This window comes from Ceratotherium simum, chromosome 10, assembly GCF_057802395.1.
Source record: "Ceratotherium simum simum isolate JZ-2026a chromosome 10, ASM5780239v1, whole genome shotgun sequence".
NCBI classification, from domain to species: domain Eukaryota; kingdom Metazoa; phylum Chordata; class Mammalia; order Perissodactyla; family Rhinocerotidae; genus Ceratotherium; species Ceratotherium simum.
In genome coordinates, this window is record NC_141909.1 from 67,679,097 (window position 1) to 67,701,162 (window position 22,066).

At 41.0% G+C, this 22,066-nt stretch overlaps 1 protein-coding gene across 2 annotated transcripts in view; it reads left to right on the plus strand.

Moving 5' to 3' along the window:
- Positions 1 to 22,066, plus strand: part of SMAD9 (SMAD family member 9) — a 61,715-nt gene that overhangs the window by 20,486 nt on the left and 19,163 nt on the right. Inside the window, exons 3-6 of one of the 2 annotated variants that reach the window (XM_087436190.1) lie at positions 8,139 to 8,800; positions 15,463 to 15,720; positions 19,439 to 19,549; positions 21,064 to 21,285. In XM_087436190.1, the coding sequence (XP_087292316.1) occupies positions 8,389 to 8,800; positions 15,463 to 15,720; positions 19,439 to 19,549; positions 21,064 to 21,285 (1,003 nt within the window). In that variant the 5' untranslated portion in view covers positions 8,139 to 8,388. The remainder of the gene's footprint in view (positions 1 to 8,138; positions 8,801 to 15,462; positions 15,721 to 19,438; positions 19,550 to 21,063; positions 21,286 to 22,066) is intronic. The other variant, XM_087436191.1, reaches the window with a different exon arrangement.

Consider the following 22,066-nt stretch of genomic DNA (forward strand, 5'->3'; position numbering starts at 1 on the left):
AATACCATACTTTCTGAATGGATACTGGAAATCCAGTCTTCCTGTAGTTTTAACAAGAGCTGAACCAGGATCTGTGGACACCTCAGAGAGACTAATCATATGATACTGCTTCCAAACGTGTTGAGGAAAGGTGGGGGAAAAAATCTTTGTTAATAAAAAGTTTATGCAGAAAGAAATTCAAGTATGAAGCAGAATCAATGCTTGGAAAAACAATGGGCAAAATATTTCCCACTTTTTTGCAGTTCTTTTAGTTTTCTATTGTGATTTTTCTGATCTGGAGGTGTTTTTCAGTTAATACAAAATTCAAAAAGTACAGAAGTAACATGTCTTCCACCCTTCTTTTGTCTGGCCACCATTTTCTTTCCAAAAGCAGCTAATGTTGTCAGTTTCTTGTGCATCCTTTCAGAGTTATGAAAGTATTTATCTCCAACCCCTTCCTCTAAGCTGTTATAGTAAAAGGTTCAAAAGACAAGTTAATCACTTCTTTCTGTGAGGAACATAAATACTCTGTATTACCATTTCAGAATTTCTTCTGACTTCCTAACTTCCAAATGCTGAGTGGCATGCTCAACACAAACAATATTTAGAAACGTTATTTTTTTTTCACCATTGAGGGCACTGCCTACTTTAGTAGGAATGTGACCAACTTATATATCGAGAGTTTTTTGTAGTGATATTTTTGCGACTCTTATAGACCTGCCATCAGGTCTTTTTCAGAAACAGTTTCTATTGATTTAATTTGAATGGGCCATACTTTCCTGTTTCTTTGTATGTGTGTGATTTTTTTGTTGTTGAAATCTGAACATATATGAATCTAATAATGTGGTAACTCTGGAAATCAGAGTCTCTTCTTTTGTTGGGGTTTGCTGTTTTTTTTTATTGTTTTTGTTTTGTTGTTCCTGTTTTTTTGATTGTTGTAGGCTATCTCTGTGCCAAGGATTAGCCTGAGGTGTAAACTTAAGGTCTTCTCAGGTCTTTTTTGAGCCTACACCTTTCCCTAGCATGCATGATCACTTTCTATTTTTGCCATATATGCAGTTGCTTTTTAATGTCCTAGTCTTTAATGTCTGGCTCCCAAAGGGAGAAAAAGAGAAAAATAAAAGGAGTTGGGGGAGGGAAAGGGTGCTAGCCCTTTAAATCTCTTGAAAGTCACTTCAGCCAGAAGGAGAGGGGCTTGCAACAGTAGAGGGAGGTGCAACAACAATGACTACCCTCTTGTTTGTCTGCACCTCTGTGATTAGAAACAGCAGTCAGTGATCAGAGCACAGATCTGTGATGTTTGGAGGACAGCATCCTTTTTGCCTACCCTGGCTCTCCCACGCTGTGTGCAAGCTGCTGCAGGAACACTTGCACAGCTGCTTGCCAAGGGGTGGGGAATAGGTAACTGCTATTGTGCTAAGAACTAAAATTGACTGAAATCAATCACAATTTACCATCTAAGCCTTCCCCCCGGAAGTTCCAAGCCTTCCATTGACTCCAGAGTTCCAAAATACTAAATTAGATAGATTCTGCTAGTGTAACTGTTGTCTAGGTGGGGAGAACAGATTTCTGGTGCTTCATGTTCTGCCGGCTTCCCAGAATCCTCTGACTCAAGTCTTTTTTAAGGCTCTCCTCCAGCACCTAATTTAGTCAGAGTAGTTGGCTATTCTCTTCAGTCTCTTAACTTATTCCCCTTCTTTCTCTTACTTTCTCCTTTTCCGCTTTCGTCTAATTCAGTGGGCTTTTTTTTTTTTAACCTTTTGGAAGTCACAGGTTCTTTTAAGAATTTAAAGAAAAGTACTGATGGTCTGTTTCCCTAGAAAAATCCGTATGTGCACAATGATCCAAAATAAGCAGACAATTCAGAGGTCCATAGGTACCCTGAAATCCCGCCATGGCCCTCTTGAGTAGAGTCCATATTAGAAAGATGCATCTCTGTCATCTTCCTTTGGCACTGTGGGCAGCAGATATTCTACCCTACTAAAAGATGCTCACTAGGAGACTGGAGAATGAGAACTGCCTTTCACAGATTTGTAGGAAATCTCTGAATACAGCTAGAAAGGCCTCTTTCCCAGAATATGAAATCGTGATACCATTTTCATGTTTATCCAACTGACATGTTTATCCAGTGACACTAAACTGGTGCGTGTATGAGGTAGTTATTTATATCTTAAAATACAAACTTGTGATTGCCACTCATTTGGAGCATGTAAAAATGACAGGCTAGTTTAAGTGAGGACGAATTTGAATGAATCAATTATACATCTATGTATTTGTGTGTGCATGCATGTGTGTGTGTGCATGTGTGTTTTTTAAGCCTGGTTTCTCTTCAAGTGTGTACAATAATAAGTCATGATATTCATGTGCAAATAGTAATAATAACAGCCAACTATTTTCTAGATAGACATTCTTTTGGATCTGTTTTTACACTTTGAAAGCACTTATTGCCATATTAATTACTGGTGTACAGAAAGTGCTGTAAAAGCACTCAAGGCAATGGTCTGTTCCCTTAAGGGGGTTAAATGTTCCTTTGACAAGTGTGTTCAGATTCTAAATTTGGTTAGTAAACTGTTGTACTAACAGGAGGAGGTACCAAGGTGTATTTAATGCTGACTGTGGATTAGGGAGCCAAAATTGATATGGTTGAAAAATTAAAAAGCAAAGCAAATAATGAAATAGCAGTGTTCTGTCATGGTGAATGTTTCTGGAGTGGGCCCTTGCCAAATGGACAACTGCTACCTGATCCTCGGCTGACTGTGGTGTACAGCCCGGTAGCTGATGTGGACTTTTCTTAGCCACGTTGACCCAGAAGCAGTGCCTATTAAGGACTGTTCAAAGGTTCCATGTGTCCAGTGTTTAGGCATGCTCCAGGGCAGACAACCAACAAATCCACCTTAAACGATATTTTTTGAATTTTATTTTCTTCAGAATTAAAATCACCAGTTGAATCTTCTAAGGAGTCCAAGTAGGTGGGAATAATCTTGAGTAACTGCTAACAGGACTTGGATTTAAACTGACAAGTTAAAAATAAAAGGCTCATATCTCCCAAATTTTTATCCAGCCTGGTAAATTGGATTTTAGTGTGGAATTATGTACAGTTAAATCATGGTGTATGCATGTGGTCAGTGCTGCTTTTCTTTTAAGTGGTCCTGTTTATTTAAAAAACTTGAAAATGAGAAGTTGTTTTGCTCACTCAGTTGGGGCTTATTGTAAAACTCAGATGCCAGAAAAAGAAAGCACCGTTTTTGTGTTGCGAGTACATGAAGTGGACCACGAGTGAACGGGAGAAGGGATGGTCATGGTGCTTTTTTCCTTCTGCCCAAAGAAGGAAAAGCCTAATGGTCAACAGATGGCGTCTGGGGTTATGAAGGCCTTGATGGAGGCGCCACAAATGGTGTCAAATGCAGTAATGCCAAGTGTACGTTTTCACTCTTATGCCTTAGCAGTAATAAAAATAATGCTCAAAAGAAACAAAAAGAGAGAAACGTAGAAATTGGGTTGTGTTGGTAGATGACATTTGTTATAAAAAGAGTCAGTTTGACAACCATGGAAAAAAATTGTTGCTTTGCCCTGCTCTATGCAATATAGCTTCGTGAGTGAAAGTCTCATTCTCGACCTACCCAAGGGGTAGCAATGTAGCATCGACCGCAGCTGAGCAAGTCACACAATCTCCTATAGCAAGTACAGCCAACAACCATGGAGTCATGAAAGCATCACCCAGACAGACCCTTCCAGGGATGCTGAGCCCTTCTTGATCTGCAGATGAGGAAATGAGGGGGCCCAGAGAGATCGCATGACTTGCTGAAGATCACACAGTTGATCTGTGTCAGGGACACATAATTTTCTTACAACAGAGAGAATTTAACCACAAAAAGAAAAAAAAAAAAAAAATACAGGGGCCGGCCCAGTGGCATAGCGGTTAAGTGCACGAGCTCCACTTCAGCGGTCCAGGATTCGCAGGTTTGGATCCCGGGCGCGCACCGATGCACCGCTTGTCAAGCCTTGCTGTGGTGGCGTCCCGTATAAAGTAGAGGAAGATGGGCACGGATGTTAGCCCAGGGCCAGTCTTCCTCAGGAAAAAGAGGAGAATTGGCATGGATGTTAGCTCAGGGCTGATCTTCCTCATAAAAAGAAAAAAAAAATACAAAATTACCCCAATCTGCCAAGTTCATTTATTTTTTAACTGTGACTTAAATCCTTCTAAGTGCAGCTCAGTTATCATCTCCAGAATCCTTCCAGAACTCCCCAGGCTGGGCCAAGGACTCTTCTTTCTATACCACCTCCTGCGTCTCTCTTCCTTAGCTCTTGTTATATTTTGTAGAAATTATCTGGTCATGTTTTTGTTTATAAATCCTTCATGTACATTCATCTTTATAGTTTATTTTGTTTCATTCTTCTTTGTACTTTATAGGAATGGAGTAACTGTAAGCAGTATTAACAACCCCTCCCATTTTTGCGACAGTTTTTTGATGACCCCCTGAGAGTGCTCTGTGTTAATTATTATGGTGGGCCTGGGCAGTGGTATTTGCAGGAGGTCATGGTGGGTTAGAGCGTATGGTCTATGAGCATTTAAGTGATCTGACAGTGGAGAGCTGTTCTGAGCCAGGTTGATACTACTGAACAAAGTTGGGCGGGGTTGGGGATGCCGCACTGTTGATGTCGGTGTGATGGCCAGCTGGAGATAGACAAGGGGCCCTTTGTTCTACTAGTGGCTAAAACATTATAGGAATGAGAATGGAAAACCTTTATGAACCTTAAATTGCTCCCCTGGACAAATAGGAACTGTTAACATAGACAAGAACCTGAAGCCTTAGTGTTAGTGAGATTCCAAGTTTGATTCATTGTTTTACATTTACTTTGTCTGTTAAAAAATATATCAAACATACAAACAAGTATAGAGAATAATATTCTGAACATCTGTGTACCCATCAGTCAGCTTTAGTAAACCTTAACTTTTTGATGTTCTCTGTTCTCTTCCTTCTCTATCCAGAGGCCACTGTTATGAATTTTGTATGTATTACTCTCAGATTCTAAATTTGACTCTTTGGGCTCCCTCAGTGGGAGGGCTTCTGTGTCTTGGATAGGAGCTGTGTCTTGTAGCAATAAACTCATAGTTTTGGATCCACTGTGAGACTATTATAAAGATTTGAAATGTGGCAGTGAGATCAGACTGCAGAGCCAAGGTTTCTCAGACCCTAGATTCTTGACTAGTTGGGATTTCCCCAAGGGACGAGGAGGGATGGTGGCCCCTGAAAGTCACTCATCAAGATATAGTTTGAGGAAATGTATGGTTTAGGGGTAGTGCTTTTCAGACTTTTTTTTTTTTTTTGATGAGGAAGATTGTCCCTGAGCTAAAATCTGTTGCCAATCTTCCTCTTTTTGCTTGAGGAAGATTGTCCCTGAGCTAACGTCTGTGCCAGTCTTCCTCTACTTTTTTTTAAATGTGGGATGCCACCACAGCATGGCTTGATGAGCAGAGTGTAGGTCCACGCCGGGGATCCAAACGTGCCAACCCCAGGCTGCTGAAGCGTAGTGTGCAGACTTAACCACTACACTACCGGGCCAGGCCCTAGACTTTTTTTGATTGTAACCCACAATAACAAATTTTGCATTATAACCCTTCATGCATGGCCATGTACAAACACACACACACACACACACACACACAGAGAACACATACATCTGAATGAAAAGTTTTAATGAAATGATACTTATTCTTTCTTTGTTAGCTGCACTGCACTGTCGTCTATTTTATTGTTTTTACAAAAACTATTTTGTTCCAATAAATTGATTTCACGTTCTTTTAATAGATAGGAACCCACAATTAAAACAAGAACAAACTCTAGCTTAGAGAACTGTTATTTGTTTCATGGAGCAAAAGTGTTTTTAAAACATATATTTAGTTTAACCCTGCTGAATATTTTTATAAAAAGCTTTTTTCTACCACTGACCTAAGCTTAAAGATTTATGCCACAATTTACTAATAACAAATCCCATGTAAAACTAAGCAGAATCGAAGCTATTTGGGGGTTCAGATTATTCTGTGTTGTGTTACTTCTCCTCTTTAAAAGCTCCTAACCCTCTACAACCATTGCCTTAAGGCGGCCTGTCTCGATTAAGTAAACAGAACTTGAACACAGTGACTTAACTATACTTTATAAGTTCATGATCGTTAAGCCACAAAATCAACCTTTCCAAATAAAACTGAGTGTAAGTCAAACTGCCAAGTGAAAAAGAACAGCTATCAAGCTCTCAACACTCCTTTTCTTCAGAGTTTACCTCTATACAATGCTAAATAAAGTCTATACAAGGAATAAAGTGATATGTGTTGCTTTATGTTTATTAAATGTCATCAATTTTTGTGTAGCCAGGCTGTCATCCTCCTCACGTGAGATGCCTGATAATTATCACAATAGCAGGGGTTTATATGGCACCTTTGTTCAAAGAAGTTTATATAATTGGACTCAAAAAAGTGCAGCTTCCCCTCCAGGGAAGCGAAGGAGAAAATTATATTTAATGCATATTAAACAAGCAGTTGTTGGAGATTATAAGCTAGATTGATTCCAAGGTATTGAGTCAGCTTCCTCCAAAATGCTACCAACAGCCATTTTAAACATTAGTAAGGTAGCTGGTTTCTAAAATCTGGAAGAAGGAGAGGGTTTTGTTTAAGCCAACTATTTCAGAGAAGAGGAAATGCAGTTCTACCTCAGGAAATTTAAATGGGACTGTTGAATAACTGGGAAAGAATGTCTCCTTTGGATGAGAGGGCAAAGAAGAATTCAACTGATTTTCAGGCAGAATAAGAAATGTCACAGCAGTACTTTTTTGAGTGTATGCATTTGTGCATACGACTATGTGTTACTTCCACAAAAGCAGTTCTCAAACTTTTTGGTCTTATGACCCCTTTCTACTTTGAAGAATTATTGAGAACGCCAAAGAACCTTTGCATATGTGACTTATATCTATCAATTTTTACCATTTTAGGAATTAAAACTGAGAAACTTAAAAATATTTATTGACTCATTAGAAGACAATAATAAATCCATTATATATTAACATAAATATTTTTATTTAAAAATTTATATTTTTCCAAAAAAATCAGTGAAAAGAGACTTATTGTTTTATATCTTTGCAAATCTCTGTTTTTTTTTGGATGGGGAAGATTCACCCTGAGCTATCATCCGTTGTCAATCTTCTTCTTTGTTTGAGGAAGATTCGCCCTGAGCTAACATCTCTGCCAGTCTTTCTCTATTTTGTATGTGGGTTGCCACCACAGCATGGCTGCTGATGAGTGGTGTAGCCCAGAAACTGAACCGGGGCTTCCGAAGCGGAGCGTGCCCAACTTAACCACTAGGCCATGGGGCTGGCCCCCTTTGCAAATCTCTTGAATGGCTGGTTTAATAGATGACACTTGGATTCTGATATCCACTTCTATATACAATCTGTCATGATATGTTGTTTGGGTGGAAGTACATGGAGAAAATCTAGTGCACACAGATATGTAGTTGGAAAAGAGAGGACCTTGCAGCCTCCTGAAAGGGCCTGTGGGCCTTAGAGGGTCCTTGGGTCACCCTTTGAGAACCACTGTCCTGTAAAGTAGTTTGGAAGAATATATGAGTGGTGACAGTGTGAGTGATCCTAACTTTCTTCTTTTTCATTTATATTTATTTTCTACAACGGAGATTGAATACTTGTACAAACTATAAATGAGAAAGGAGGAAGCAGGAGCATGTTGAGGAAAGATCTTGGAGGCCCTAGAAGCCCAGGGAGAGAAGTTTATACTTGGGAAATCAAGGAGCCACTGTAATTTCTTAAAGAGGAAAGTGACTTGTTAGAATTTGTATTTGGCAGTGAATGGATTAGAATTGGAAGAGAGGAGCTACGTCAGAGGTTGTTGCCGTAATCTGGGGAAGTGATGAGTTGGGCTAGGCCTCAGTTATTGGCAGAAATGGAGAGAAAGGTTCAAACTCTGAAAGATATTTTGAAGGCAGAAATACCAAGACCTGGATACAGGGAATAAAAGAGAGGGAAGAGCCAAAGATGACCAAGAGTTTTCACATCTAAAATATTTGAAGAATATTTTCTCCCTTATATCCAACTGGAACCTTATCTGAAAATTGTTCTGATTAAGCTAATTGAAGTCTTGTCTTGTTTTTCAGAGTTGGCCAGCCCATTCCAGGGCTTAGGAGAAAGTCAACACACTTCCCAACCTGAGTCGGTCAGTTTCTTCCAGAAGGAAAGGAAGACCTATGACATCCCTGGAGAGTTTGTACCTATGACATCCCTGGAGAGTTTGTACCTATGACATCCCTGGAGAGTGACTTGCTGCTTCCTTCCTTCAGACCCTGCAGGCAGTGAAGGGCTGTCTGTCAGTTCCTGTTTGCACTGGACACCTGCCGTCCACCTCTTATGCACTCCAGCACCCCCATCAGCTCCCTCTTCTCCTTCACCAGCCCGGCAGTGAAGAGACTGCTAGGCTGGAAGCAAGGAGATGAAGAAGAAAAGTGGGCAGAAAAGGCGGTGGACTCTTTAGTGAAGAAATTAAAGAAGAAGAAAGGAGCCATGGATGAGCTGGAGAGGGCCCTCAGCTGTCCTGGGCAGCCCAGCAAATGTGTTACGATTCCCCGGTCCCTGGACGGGCGGCTGCAGGTGTCCCACCGCAAGGGTTTGCCCCATGTTATTTATTGCCGAGTGTGGCGCTGGCCCGACCTCCAGTCTCACCACGAGTTGAAGCCGCTGGAGTGCTGTGAGTTCCCATTTGGCTCCAAGCAGAAAGAGGTGTGCATCAACCCCTATCACTACCGCCGGGTGGAGACTCCAGGTGAGCTTCCTTCATGACGTCACGGTTTATTATAAAGGTTAAGGAGGTGTGTCCCAGTTGATGGAGAGCGATGGGGCACCAGCAAGACAAGGACACCCCCCCCCACCCTCACCAAAAGAAGCAGGGAGAGAGAGACAGAGAAGAGAGGGAGGTTCAGTTTTCAGGAACTAATCCAAAATTTTGTAGTCAGAAAAACCTGGAAAGAAGAATTTTCATTTCTGTGTACATGTAAGCTCTGTGTGATTTTGAAAAATGCGGTTATATTTTGATGTATTTTGGAGTTATCATCATAATATTTTTCCAGTTCTTGAGGCCTTTGAAGGTCTCAATATGGCCTTGATATGATTAACTATAAAAAATGAACATCCTCCTCCCCGACCCCTCTCCCTTAGCTTAACTGAACTGGCACTAAATAAAGAAGGTTTCTTGGCTGCCGCTTTCCTCAAGCTCAGGTAAGTAGAGGTATCTCATATCTGCGTCTGAAAACAGCCAATGAAAGAGTTTGTTGGACATCCTTCTAGGACTGAAAACAACGGGGGTTGGGAGAGATTGGCAGTTGTTCTTAAATATGGTTTTAAATATAGGAAAGTGTTCTTCTAAAACTCTCACACCCCTGTGTGTGTGTGTGTGTGTGTGTGTGTGTGTGTATGCATTTATTTTATCCCCCTTTTGGAGAAGTCTGGTGTTTGTCTTCGTTGCTTCACACTGGCTCTAACAGTTTGACTGCGTTCCTCTTTGGGTTGTGTGTTCCTGTGGCTGTAGGGATACAGTTTTATGGGAGCTTCCTCTCCCTGGATGGCCATCTGCCTCCTTCCAGGAGACCAAATGGCCCCTGTCCATTAAGAGTCGGTTCGTCTAGGTAGGCAGGCTGTGATGGGAGTGCAGCCTGCCGCTCCGCTCCAGAGTTCACTTAGCCTTGCAGCAGTTCTGGGTGAGTGATTCCTGCCCAGCCTGTAGCAGGCCTAGCTAGGTGACCTTTCAGGCTCCCAAATCTTGCCATCATGTTGTAAAACGGTTGTCAAGGAAGTCACCTGCCTGGATGTGGATGCCTCTCAAAGTCACTTCACCCCGGCATTGAGTCCCTGTATGAGAGAGACTGTGATGAGCAAGTCCCACACTCCTGGTGAATCTGATGCAGTTTCCCTAGATTGTATGGGCTTTGCTTTCTTCTCTTTTTTCCTGCTTCTCTCTGGGCTCTCTTTGTATACTTAAAAAAGAAGTCACTAATGTCTGAGTTTATGACAGAAATGACTTGATTCCTTTTTCTGTTTCAAAGATTTGAGTTATATCAAGCATTCAAAATATACCCCAGGAAAAACTGTTCATTAAGAAATCATTTCTCTCTTCTTGAGTAATGTAGTTGTAAAAATATATCTTGTAAAATGTATCTGATTTTCCTTTTGAATATTTGAAAACCTAATTTTAAAGGATTATTGATATTTTAGTTTTTCATATTACATAAGGCTCTTTTAGAAATGATAGTGTGAATGTTTTCATGTATGGCACATAGATTTCATATTATCATATTTTAGGTTTGAATTTCCAAAATGAAAGGTAAAAATTTTAAAGTAATATTTAAGCTACACAGGTTTTGTTTTTTTGTGTGTGTGAGGAAGATCAGCCCTGTGCTAACATCTGCCAATCCTCCTCTTTTTTTTCTTGAGGAAAACTGGCTTTGGGCTAACATCGGTGCCCATCTTCCTCTGCTTTATATGGGATGCCTCCACAGCATGGCCTGCCAAGCGGTGCGTCGGTGCGTGCCCGGGATCTGAACCGGTGAACCCCGGGCTGCCCCAGCGGAGTGCGTGCACTTAACCGCTTGCGCCACCGGGCCGGCCCCATACACAGGTTTTTTTATTCATAACTTTCATTTTTTTAATAGAAAATGGAGATTTATATCTAGCTCTCTGGCCATGTTTAAAGTAAATATTTTTTTTTAAATGAAGTAGGCATATTTATTTTATTTTATTTTATTATTATTTTTTTTTATGAGAAAGATCAGCCCTGAGCTAACATCCATGCTAATCCTCCTCTTTTTGCTGAGGAAGACTGGCCCTGGGCTAACCTCTGTGCCTATCTTCCTCCACTTTATATGGGACACCGCCACAGCATGGCTTGACAAGCAGTGCCTCCGTGTGTCCCCTGGATCCGAACCCAGACTGCCAGCAGCGCAGTGCGAGTGCTTAACCACTATGCCACAGGGCTGGCCCAAAGTAAATATTTTGAGAACAATAAAGATGTTAATGTTAAGTTTTTTGGGTCCCTAATTATCACAAAGCTTATGTTTTGCCTTTGCAATCTCTTGTTTTTTGACTGCCCATGTTAGGAACATTGAAGCTGCTTTCTGATTTTCTTTTTACTCACACAACCACTTAAGTAATCTATTTCAGTGCTTCTCAAACTATCTGTAGTGAAGGACTAGTTTTTGTTTTTTAAATCTCTGATCCTTCAAAAACCAGTACTTTTAAAATATAAATTACTAGGCAAATGAAATTGTAAGAAGACGTACAAAATACAAGCCCAGTTTTCTTTATTATGTATTTCAACAGACATAAAATTACTCTGTCAAATGTCTATTAACGTTTCTCAACATGAACTCTCAGTTTCAATCCTTGCATCTTCGTGGACTGGTACCCAACAGTTGGTGAAGTGTCACCTGTCCTCAGACCACACTTTGCGTGGCTCAGGTCTAGTAGAAGCTGTGCAGAAATGTTTTCATGTCACATGATGATTTTATTGTATGCAGTTGGGGATTATTTCATGAGTTTAATTTCTCCTTTACATAAAATCCCCATATTCTATCAAAAAATGACTTTTGAAAAAGATACAAAAGCTTTTTTCAGCTCTGCCTTGCACCCCCATATAACCAGTAACTCCTTCCGCTATTTTCCTCTGTGTAACACTTAGGTGTTAAGATAGTGTGGTATTTAAAAGGTGGCATAAAATCAAAACATCTGTAAGCTCACTGCATCATATTCGAAAGGAGCAGTTGCAGTGTGGAAATAGTTTCGTAATTAGGAATAGCTATTGCTATAGATTGAATATTTGTGTCTCCCTAAAATTCATATGTGAAAACCTAATGCCTGAGGTGATAGTATTAGGAGGTGGGGGCTTTGGGAGGTGATTAGGTCATGAGGACAGACTCTCATGAATGGGATTAGCACCCAATAAAAGAAGCCCCAGAGAAATCTCTTGCCCTTTCCACCTTGTGAGGACACAGTGAGTAGATGGCAGTCTGCAATGTGGAAGAGCACTTTCACCCAACCATGCTGCACCCTGATCTCGGACTACCCAGCCTCCAGCACTGTGAGAAATACATGTCTGTTGTTTATAAGCCACCCAGTCTATGGTATTTCTGTTATAGCAGCCCAAACGGACTAGGACAGCTATGTTTAGAGTGAAAGTATTTAAAAATATAATCAGTGCAGATCTAAAGTAACTGAGTCCGTCAGGCTGAATAACAACCGGGATGATACTATCAATTTGCTTTACAAATATTCACTACCTTCGGGTTTACCCAGTTGGTAAAAATATATTATCAAGATATTTGTCTCAATAAACAAAAACACATTCTTGCTTTTCTTTTGGTGCCTCAGATCTGCAGGCCGTGAAGAAATAGAAGTCTGTGCATTCAAAAGGGTAGGAGGCATTATGTGTAACAATGTTAGGAATACACTGTAGAGATCTTACATTAAAATTGAAGTCACAGAGATTATTTAAATTCTTCTTAATTTCTTCAAGAAAAACGAGTGTTTACTTGAACATTGTTAACACTGAGGTGAAGTAGCATCGTTGAAAAAGAAGCCATATGTCATTTACTGTGTTCGTCCCTCACTTTCAGACTATCCATGAGGCAAGTCATTTTTTATGCTTACGTATTCAGGAATATAGAATACATAAAAGGAAATTTAATGGCTTATCTTCCAGGTCATTTTTGCATGGTGGTGTTGAGTGTTCTATAATGTTCTAAGGCAGTGTATACAAATACTGGTTTTTATTTTTTTTATTTTTTATTTCTTTTGTGAGGGAGATCCGCCCTGAGCTAACATCCGAAGCTGATCCTCCTCTTTTTTGCTGAGGAAGATTGGCCCTGGGCTAACATCCATGCCCATCTTCCTCTACTTTATATGGGACGCCACCACAGCATGGCTTGACAGGCGGTGCATTGGTGCGCGCCCAGGATCCGAACCCTCGAACCCTGGGCCGCCGAAGCGGAGTGTGCGCACTTAACCACTTGCGCCACCTGGCTGGCCCCTAAATACTGGTTTTTAAAGGGGGGAGAAATCATGTGTTTTCTGCCATCCTCACCTATAGTGGTTTAGTGTAAAACTTTCATTTACCTGGTTGAGTTTATTTTCTACCTGTAGAACTGAAAATGATTGCTTGTTAAGAAAGAGATAAATGTACTTTGGTAGATAAATGGTAGATTTTTGTGATTGATGTTATTGTATTGCTATTGTTATCTGTTTATTACAAAACATTTACTTTTTATGCAAGTTTTTATCGCTACTTGCATGTGGTAACAAATCAACAGTGTGATTAAAAACAAGAGCTATTACATCCATCTTCAGAAACAACCTCCCCCCCCTTTTTTTTTGTTTTGTGAGGAAGATCAGCCCTGAGCTAACATCCATGCTAATCCTCCTCTTTTTGCTGAAGAAGACCGGCTCTGAGCTAACATCTATTGCCGATCCTCCTCCCTTCCCCCCCCCCAAACCCCAGTAGATAGTTGTATGTCACAGTTGCACATCCTTCTAGTTGATGTATGTGGGACGTGGCCTCAGCATGGCTGGAGAAGCGGTGCATCGGTGCACACCCGGGATCCGAACCTGTGCCGCCAGTAGCAGAGTGTGTGCGCTTAACCGCTAAGCCACGGGGCCGGCCCCAGAAACAACCCCTTTTAATCATTCTTGCTTATTTCCATTGCTCGTTCGTTATTACCTTAATTTATGGAGTTAACTCTAGATAATATGCTTAAACATCTGTTTCCAAATTTATCACCTTTAGATAATTTCATTGACTCTCTAACATAAAAGATGAGGATTTAGCTAATTTATAATAATTTCTTCCTTTCTTACTCTTTTCAATCTTTGATATCTGTATTTTGGTTTATAGTTTATATTATTATTTGGCTACTCTATTGGTTTTCATTGTGAGATTTGGGAGTAAGAATTATTTTTCCCTTAGAAGAGCATTGGTCCATTGCCTTGTAGTGTCCAGCCTTGGTGATGGGAAATCAGAAGTCAGTTTGAGGGGCCACCCGGTGGCGCAAGCGGTTAAGTGTGTGCGCTCCGCTTCAGCAGCCCAGGTTCGCAGGTTTGCATCCCAGGGGTGCGCCGACACACTGCTTGTCAGGCTGTTCTGTGGCGGCGTCCCATATAAAGTGGAGGAAGATGGGCACGGATGTTAGCCCAGGGCCAGTCTTCCTCAGCAACAACAACAAAAAAAATGAGGATTGGCATCAGATGTTAGCTCAGGGCTGATCTTCCTCACACACACAAAAAAAAGTCAGTTTGATTCTCATTTTTTCGGAGATGACTTTGAAGTGATCCCCTGGGAGCTTTTAGAATACTATTCCATGTGTCCTTAGATGTTTGAAATTCGAGATGGTAAGACTAGGTCTGGGTCTTTTTTCATTAGTTGGGCTGTGCACTCTGTAGTTCTTTTCAATCTGATGACATAGATCCTTCTTTAGCTCTGGGAAATTTCCTTGTTATTTCTTTGATCACTTCCTCCTCTGTTTTCTCTGCTTCTCTGTCTGGAACTTTTGTTGGTCACTGGTTGCACCTCAACACTTGCGGAGTACCTTCTTTCCCAGGAATTGTGACACTTTAGGAGTAAATAGGAGCTAGGAAAGCCCGGACAGTGCTTGCCCTTGAGAACTACATGTCTTCCTACGGTTTTGTATAGAAACAGGATCAAGAACACTCATGTTCTTTTTAAAATATGGAACCCAGAAGGAACATACTGAAGTGAACAGGTTTTATTTACAAGTTCTCTTATTGCTGCTTATCTTTTACTTACTCACTTGTAATACTCACTGTTTATCTTTCATCTAATAACTTTTAGTTACCTTTGAATCTTTCTGGTAAAGACAAGTAGAATGTTTTTACTTTAGCAGCACTACTGAGCCTTAAATTTACGGTCATCATCTAAATAGTTCAACATGGTCTCTGAAGGAAAAATACTCTGGGCGTCACTTAGGGTTTCACTGCAAGCAAAAGAAACCGATTTTGCCTTTAAAAAACCCCCCACTTTATTGGCAGAATCAAGGAAGACATGAAAAATTAGGTCTCCAGCAGGCCAGGTAATAGGCAGCTCTGGTAATTTCTGTGGTCAGAATGAATAGACTGTCTCTTTAGAGTGCTGACGTCAGAAAGAGTCTCCTCTAAGCTTTTTGTTGTGATATTCTGCTTAATATTCAGGCTGCAAGGAGAGAGACCATTGGTTTAGCTTGCTTCACAAGCCCACGTTTTGGAAAAGGATGGGACCTTAATTGACAATTTCAGAATGAGCACAAAGAATGGTGAAGGGGTAGTTCCCAAAGGAAAAACAATTTTATCGTCAAAAAAATGGACAGACAAAAACAGCGAGTGCCCTCTCTGTTCTGTGCCAATGAGACAATGCTCAGGTCTAACCCACTGGTTTCTTTCTCGTCCTAGTGCTGCCTCCTGTACTCGTGCCAAGACACAGCGAATATAACCCCCAGCTCAGCCTTCTGGCCAAGTTCCGCAGTGCTTCCCTCCACAGTGAGCCACTCATGCCGCACAACGCCACCTATCCCGACTCTTTCCAGCAGCCTCCGTGCTCTGCATTCCCTCCCTCGCCCGGGCACGTGTTCTCTCAGTCCCCGTGCACGGCCAGCTACCCTCACTCCCCAGGAACCCCTTCCGAGCCAGAGAGCCCCTATCAACACTCAGGTCAGTAAAAGCTGCGGTGTATGTGGATATGACCTAACACAATTATTTATGGTGGGACCGTCATCATTATAATCAGTGTAACTAACGTTCATCTAGAGCTTTACTGTTCACGCTTCCGTGGGCCGTTAGACCCTGCCCACCCTCAGAGAGGATCAGGACTATTCCCATTGTGGCACAATTACCCTGGAGCTACAACGTGTCTTTGCTCTGGTTTGTGGTTCTAATCCTCTGGAAGCGCTCAGAAACTGAATGGATTTGAACAGCATCTCTGGGAATTTCCAGGGATTTTCTTTAAAAGGCAGTAGAAATAAGATTATAAAATACTTCTCTAACCCAAGCAGGAAGACTTGGCCTGAGGGCAAGCAATGTGAAGGATCAATGCTAGGCCTTTTCTTTGGCTTCCTCTTTCAACAATTAAAGGGAGTCCCTGCCTGCAAAAGATGTATGCAAAACTTCAGTGGGGCAGAGAATGAGGCCCCAGCTGTAGCCAGTGCATTCCCCCTTTGTGCTATGGGATGCCAGCACAGCATCGTGAAGGCAGAGCTAGTCAGTATTTGCTGAATGGAAAAAGCAATGGAAAAAGCATATGGAAGGGAGAGGGAATGTGCATGCCCCTGTGCAAAGGGAGAATCAAGCCCATTGTCATAATTGCATGTGCTACCACACCTAGAAGGTGAGTCTAAGTTAGATAATGAAGAAGAGACTTATATGCACCCATGAGTGTGAGATAGATAATATCCTGGACTAACAAGTTTCCGGAGGCGTGCATAAATGCATTTGGTGCCAGATGTTGCGATCTGTCTCATTCATTTCTTCATATATTCATTTATTTACTAGATATTTATTGAACTCTTACTATATGCAAGCATTGCCTTAGAATGCAGAAAGTAGAATTAAAAGATTAATAAAAATTATCCCTGTCCTCAAAGAACTTATAAAATGTAGGAAAATAAAGGAGTTTCCTCTTGCCTTCCAAGTTATTCACTTCTTCCTTTTGCCCCCTCAGCAATACATCTACTGTTTCACGTATACATCTACCATTACATTTATTATGTTGTATTGTATAATTCCTTATGTGTCTATTTCCCCCATTCAGCTGTCAGTCGTCTTCTCTGTAGCACAGCCTAAAATGCAGTAGTTGCTCATTAGTTGATCACAGAGTAAATGAATTGCCACATAGGCATTTGGAACTTGGGACTGGAGCGCAGGGTTGCAGATGGAGATTATATTGAGTCAGTAAGTCATGACTGACCACCTGCTAAGTGCCAGGCACTGTGCTAGTGCTGGAGGGACAGTGATGATTGATTAGACCATGGGCTCTGACCTTCAGGAGGCAGTGACTATTGAGAACAATCATGTAAATAAGTACAGAGTGTCATAGGGGCTGTAGCAGTCCAGGCAAGTAATTATAACGACTTGGACTGAAGAAGGAATGTGGGGATGGAAAGAAGGCAATGGATTTGAGGAGGTGGAATCAATAGGACTTGATGTGAGGGGAAGGCTGAGATGCTGGAAGGAAGCTCGAGAATCATTTGCACAGAGTGGAGGAGATGGTTGAAGTCTTGCAAGTGTCTGAATTCACCGAGAAAGGGACACAACACGAAGGAAAGTCATTTGAGGACAGGGCTGTGGTTAAAGAACAGGAGGATAATTACGTCACAAAGTGTATATTTACATAAAACATATCTGTGCTATAATGACTTCCTGTACTGACTTTGTATTCCTGCACTGATTAAACTAACAGGTTGATGTTTTTTTCCCCCTTCCCACCCATGAAGCTGGTTAGTTTCTCACAGAGGCAATGGCCCTTTTAATTTGAAAGAAAACAATTCTTTTCTGAATGATTGACAGCAAAATGCCAACCTGAATTCCATATCCATGGATAAGTAAGACTAAAAAGAACTTTTGAGATTAACTGGTTCAGCTCCTTAAATTTTTTTAACAGCTTTATTGAGATATAATTCACATGCCATACAGTTCATCCATTTAAAGTATGCAATTCAATGGTTTTTCATATATCACATAAAATTTGCCATTTTAACCATTTTTAAGTATACAATCCAGTGGCATTAAATACATTCACAGTGTTTTACAACCATCACCACTATCTATTTACAAAATTTTTTCATCACCCCAAATAGAAACTCTTACCCTTTAAGCAATAGCTCCCCATTCCCCCCTAGCTCCAGCACCTGGTAACCTCTAATCTACTGTCTCTATGAATTTGCCTAGTCTAGGTACCTCATATAAATAGAATCATACAGTATTTGTCCTTTTGTGTCTTGCTTATTTCATTTAGCGTGGTGTTTTCACAGTTCATCCATGTTGTAGTATGTATCAGTTACTTCATTTTTGTGACTGAACAATATTCCATTGTATGGATATACCACATTTAAAAAAAATCCATTCATTTGTTGATGGATATTTGGCTTGTTTCCGCCTTTTGGCTATTGTGAATAATGCTACTATAAACATGGGCATGCAAATATCTGTTCAAGTCCCTGCTTTTAATTCCTTTGGGTATATAGCCAGGAGTGGAACTGCTGGGTCACATGGTAACTCTATGTTCAGTCCCTTAATTTTATAGATAGATTTAATTCCTTTGGGTATATAGCCAGGAGTGGAACTGCTGGGTCACATGGTAACTCTATGTTCAGTCCCTTAATTTTATAGATAGATTTACTCAAGGACCATCAAAAGGGTCTCCTTGCTTTATAACTTTTCCACCAGGGTCGTAGTTCATCTTCTGACAGAGAAATCCTTATCCGTGGTTTTGCAGAGTGGTCCATGAACCACCTGCATTAGAATTGCCAGCAGTGCCTGTTAAAACGTACATGCCTACATCCAACTACTGATCTGCAGGCTCAGAATTTCTCTGGGTGGGGCCGGAAATCTGCATTTTTAATAGGTTCCACTGGCAATTTTGATGCACGCTTAACATGTGAAAACTACTTGAATGGACACTTCAATTCAACAAAGGCAGACTGACCCAAGCTTTTATGCTATTGAACTCCACCAACTGATGTAACAAGACTATTCTGAAAGACATTAGGAATGTATGCAGAAGGAATCAGTTGTTCTGAAGTCCACACTAAAGAATTTTCCCTCTGCCTCAGGAGTTTTTATTGTTATGAATTAATTTTGGATAAGATGTCATCTGCTGAATGCCCACCATTTGCCTCACCATGATCACTGTCCAATCACAGAACTGATATTTGGGGAGCAGAGCCCTTCTCAGCATGCCTTGGGCTCCGAGTTTTAATCAGAGTTCAGCTGTTCTGTGTTTGGGGGCATATTTTGAACTGTCTTGGAGATAGAACATCCCTGTGGCCATTGCACAATCCATGGCAACAGAGGAACTGAAAATTAAGCTCACTTCAAAAGAAGGTTTTGAAAGCCAGATGACAGACTATCTGCTATTGAGAAAAGCTAGGAGAATAGCTCCTAGATTTGAAAATCTTATCCTGAAGTCATTTGAACTCAATGATAAGTCAGAGGAAAAACTAATCAGCCCTTTAGTGAGGAGCTGAGGACACCTGATTTCTCCTGTGGGACATTCACAATGTGACTACAGAATAGCCTTATTACATTACTGGTCTGTCTTCAGCAGTAACACTGTCCACCAAGCCCAGGAGTTTAACGGCTAAAAGAGTTGTATCAGGCTGTCTTTGTGTAGCTTATCAGTTTGACATTCCTTTGTTTTACTGCTTTCTTTTAGTTGACACACCACCCCTGCCTTATCATGCCACAGAAGCCCCAGGGACCCAGAATGGCCGACCTGTAGATGCCACAGCTGATAGTCATTTAGTGCTGTCAATGCCTAATGGAGGTAAATTTACAGATGAACAGCTAAATGTAGCTGTTTTCCAGGAGTATTTCCTATTACCCCCAAACAAAACAAATCAAAAAACAAAACAAAACACAGTGTGCTGGCCCGCTATTTCATGCATGTTCTAAGGGGCAGACAGCATGGCTTTGCACTGTAACTTTGGCACTCCTCAATACCATGGAGTGAATGTTTTGTCATCCTGTTACTAGAATAAGTTCGTTGTTTATTTTAACCTAACATTTAGAAGTTTGTAGTTCTCGATGTTTAGTATGGAACTGGGTATTTAAGAAGTTAGCGATTTTATCCCATTTGTGTCTCTACTATAGGTTTATAGTGATATCTTTCATTTGGCTTAGAGGGGTGCTCTTAGAAATATATGTAGGTAGGGTTTTTACATAATTTTATTTGTGTCTTATAATAGGCTAGATAAACGTTTCTCAACTTGAATGTTCTTACAAACCACATGGCGATCTTATATAAATGCAGATTTGATTGCCTAGGTCTGGGGTGGGCTCCAAGAATCCACATTCCGAACAAGCTCCCAGGTGATGCAGGGGGCGCAGTTCCAGGAACCACACTGAGCAGGGAGGGTCTGAAGGAGTTTACTATTTAAAGTATCCCAGAGTGAATGCTTTCATAAGTGAAGGTCCTTTTGTAAATCAAATAGTCACCCTCTAATTTATCTGTTTCGTAAATTTATATTTTAGTGCATATAGGAACACACTCAGATACAAGAATTACTAGGATATTCAAAGAAAAGAGAGATAATATAATGACTAGAAAGGCAGAGAGAGAGTGTGGGTGGCAAAGAAAGAAAGGACTCTGAGCTTTGGTTGGTTACTGGCAACTTAACTTTGAAAACTTTGGGGTGAAAACATACCATTCATGGATTTCCTAATGAAGTGTACCTCTCTCTTTACTTGTATGCTATAAATTAAGTGTTCCATGTGCACCCAAAGGAGAATGTGAGTCCTTCAATGTGGAAGTTTTTTTCTTTCTTAAATAACTTAAAGGCCTATCAGGTGTTTTTGATTTGGTTTTTGTCATATCCAAACCATTATGTTTCATCTTTAGTTTGTTAGAAAAGGATGCTCTTTGCCACAGGGATTCAGTTTGGCACAGTAACAGTCATCTGCTGTCTTTCATATGTAAAGATGAGGTGACTTGCCAGCTTCCTTCTAGCTGTCTTTCCTTTGGGGTGATGAAGTTTACATGGATCCATTCATATCGTCATTTGCCTGGCCCCCTCAGTGCTAATGAATATGATTACAAATGCTCTAACCATGGGAGAGTCACAGGGCCTTGGCCTCTGTGCCACAGGTACATTACCCAGATGAGCTAACCACAAACAGCTTCCGTTAAAGTGATAGGTTTGAAAAGATCGCCAAGAGCTTACTTGGCCTTGCAGCCAACATTCTGGTTAACAGCACCAATCAAAGTTTCCTCGTGGAATCATGAATTGGGAGGCCCAGGCATGAGGGTAGTGATGGGCTGTCTGGTTCATTTTCTTTCAGACTTTCGGCCAGTTTGCTATGAGGAGCCGCAGCACTGGTGCTCAGTCGCCTACTATGAACTGAACAACCGAGTTGGGGAGACGTTCCAGGCTTCCTCCCGAAGTGTGCTTATAGATGGATTCACAGACCCTTCCAATAACAGGAACAGATTCTGTCTTGGACTGCTTTCTAATGTCAACAGAAACTCAACAATAGAAAATACCAGGAGACACATAGGAAAGGGTAAAAACAAATGTGTAATTCCTTTATACGTTCTTCTGAGCTGAAACGTGGAAATAGGAGCAAGCCGTGCATTGGTCACATAACCTAGCAGATGATCCCAGGGCTGGTGACCTGGGAGACCGTTCTGGGGTTATCGTTAGAAAAAGCACGTGGGCTTTCAGGATCTTAATAATCTCTCTGCCTCTGAAGTCGGCATTGCATCTTCTGGGGGGTGGAATAGGGTGGGTATTATGAAGACAAACAAGATGATAAATATGAAAGCAGGATGAAATTATTGAATGGAAGTATTATGAATTATTTTTGAATTGCCTAAAGATGCTAAATAGGATGACTTCTGAAGAAGAGGATTCTGGCTGGATGATTACTTATATCAGGTAAAGTTTATCTTTGGGGACTTAGAAGCTAGGTAGTTAAAAATCATGACTTATTTATATTTGGAAGCTTTTGGTAGGTGATTGGGGTTCTCCTGTGTCCACAATTGTTTTGACAGCTGAATGGGCACAGGCCTCACTGGGGCCTGGCTGATGATGCTTTTGAAGGCTATCTCATCGGTGTGATCAATGGTAGGAAATCCCGGCCGAGTGCGAGGCATAGTTGGGGATCTTTAAGTCATTTTCTTTTGTATGAGAACCATTGGTAGTGCCTGAGTGATACTTGGTTGTCCACTGTTATGTCCGATATTCTAGAATCACAGGTGTTAGGAACCTTCAGCATCATTTGATGTTTTCTCTCCCCATCCAGCACTAGACACCTCAGGAAGGTAGCCACAAGCCTTTTCTTT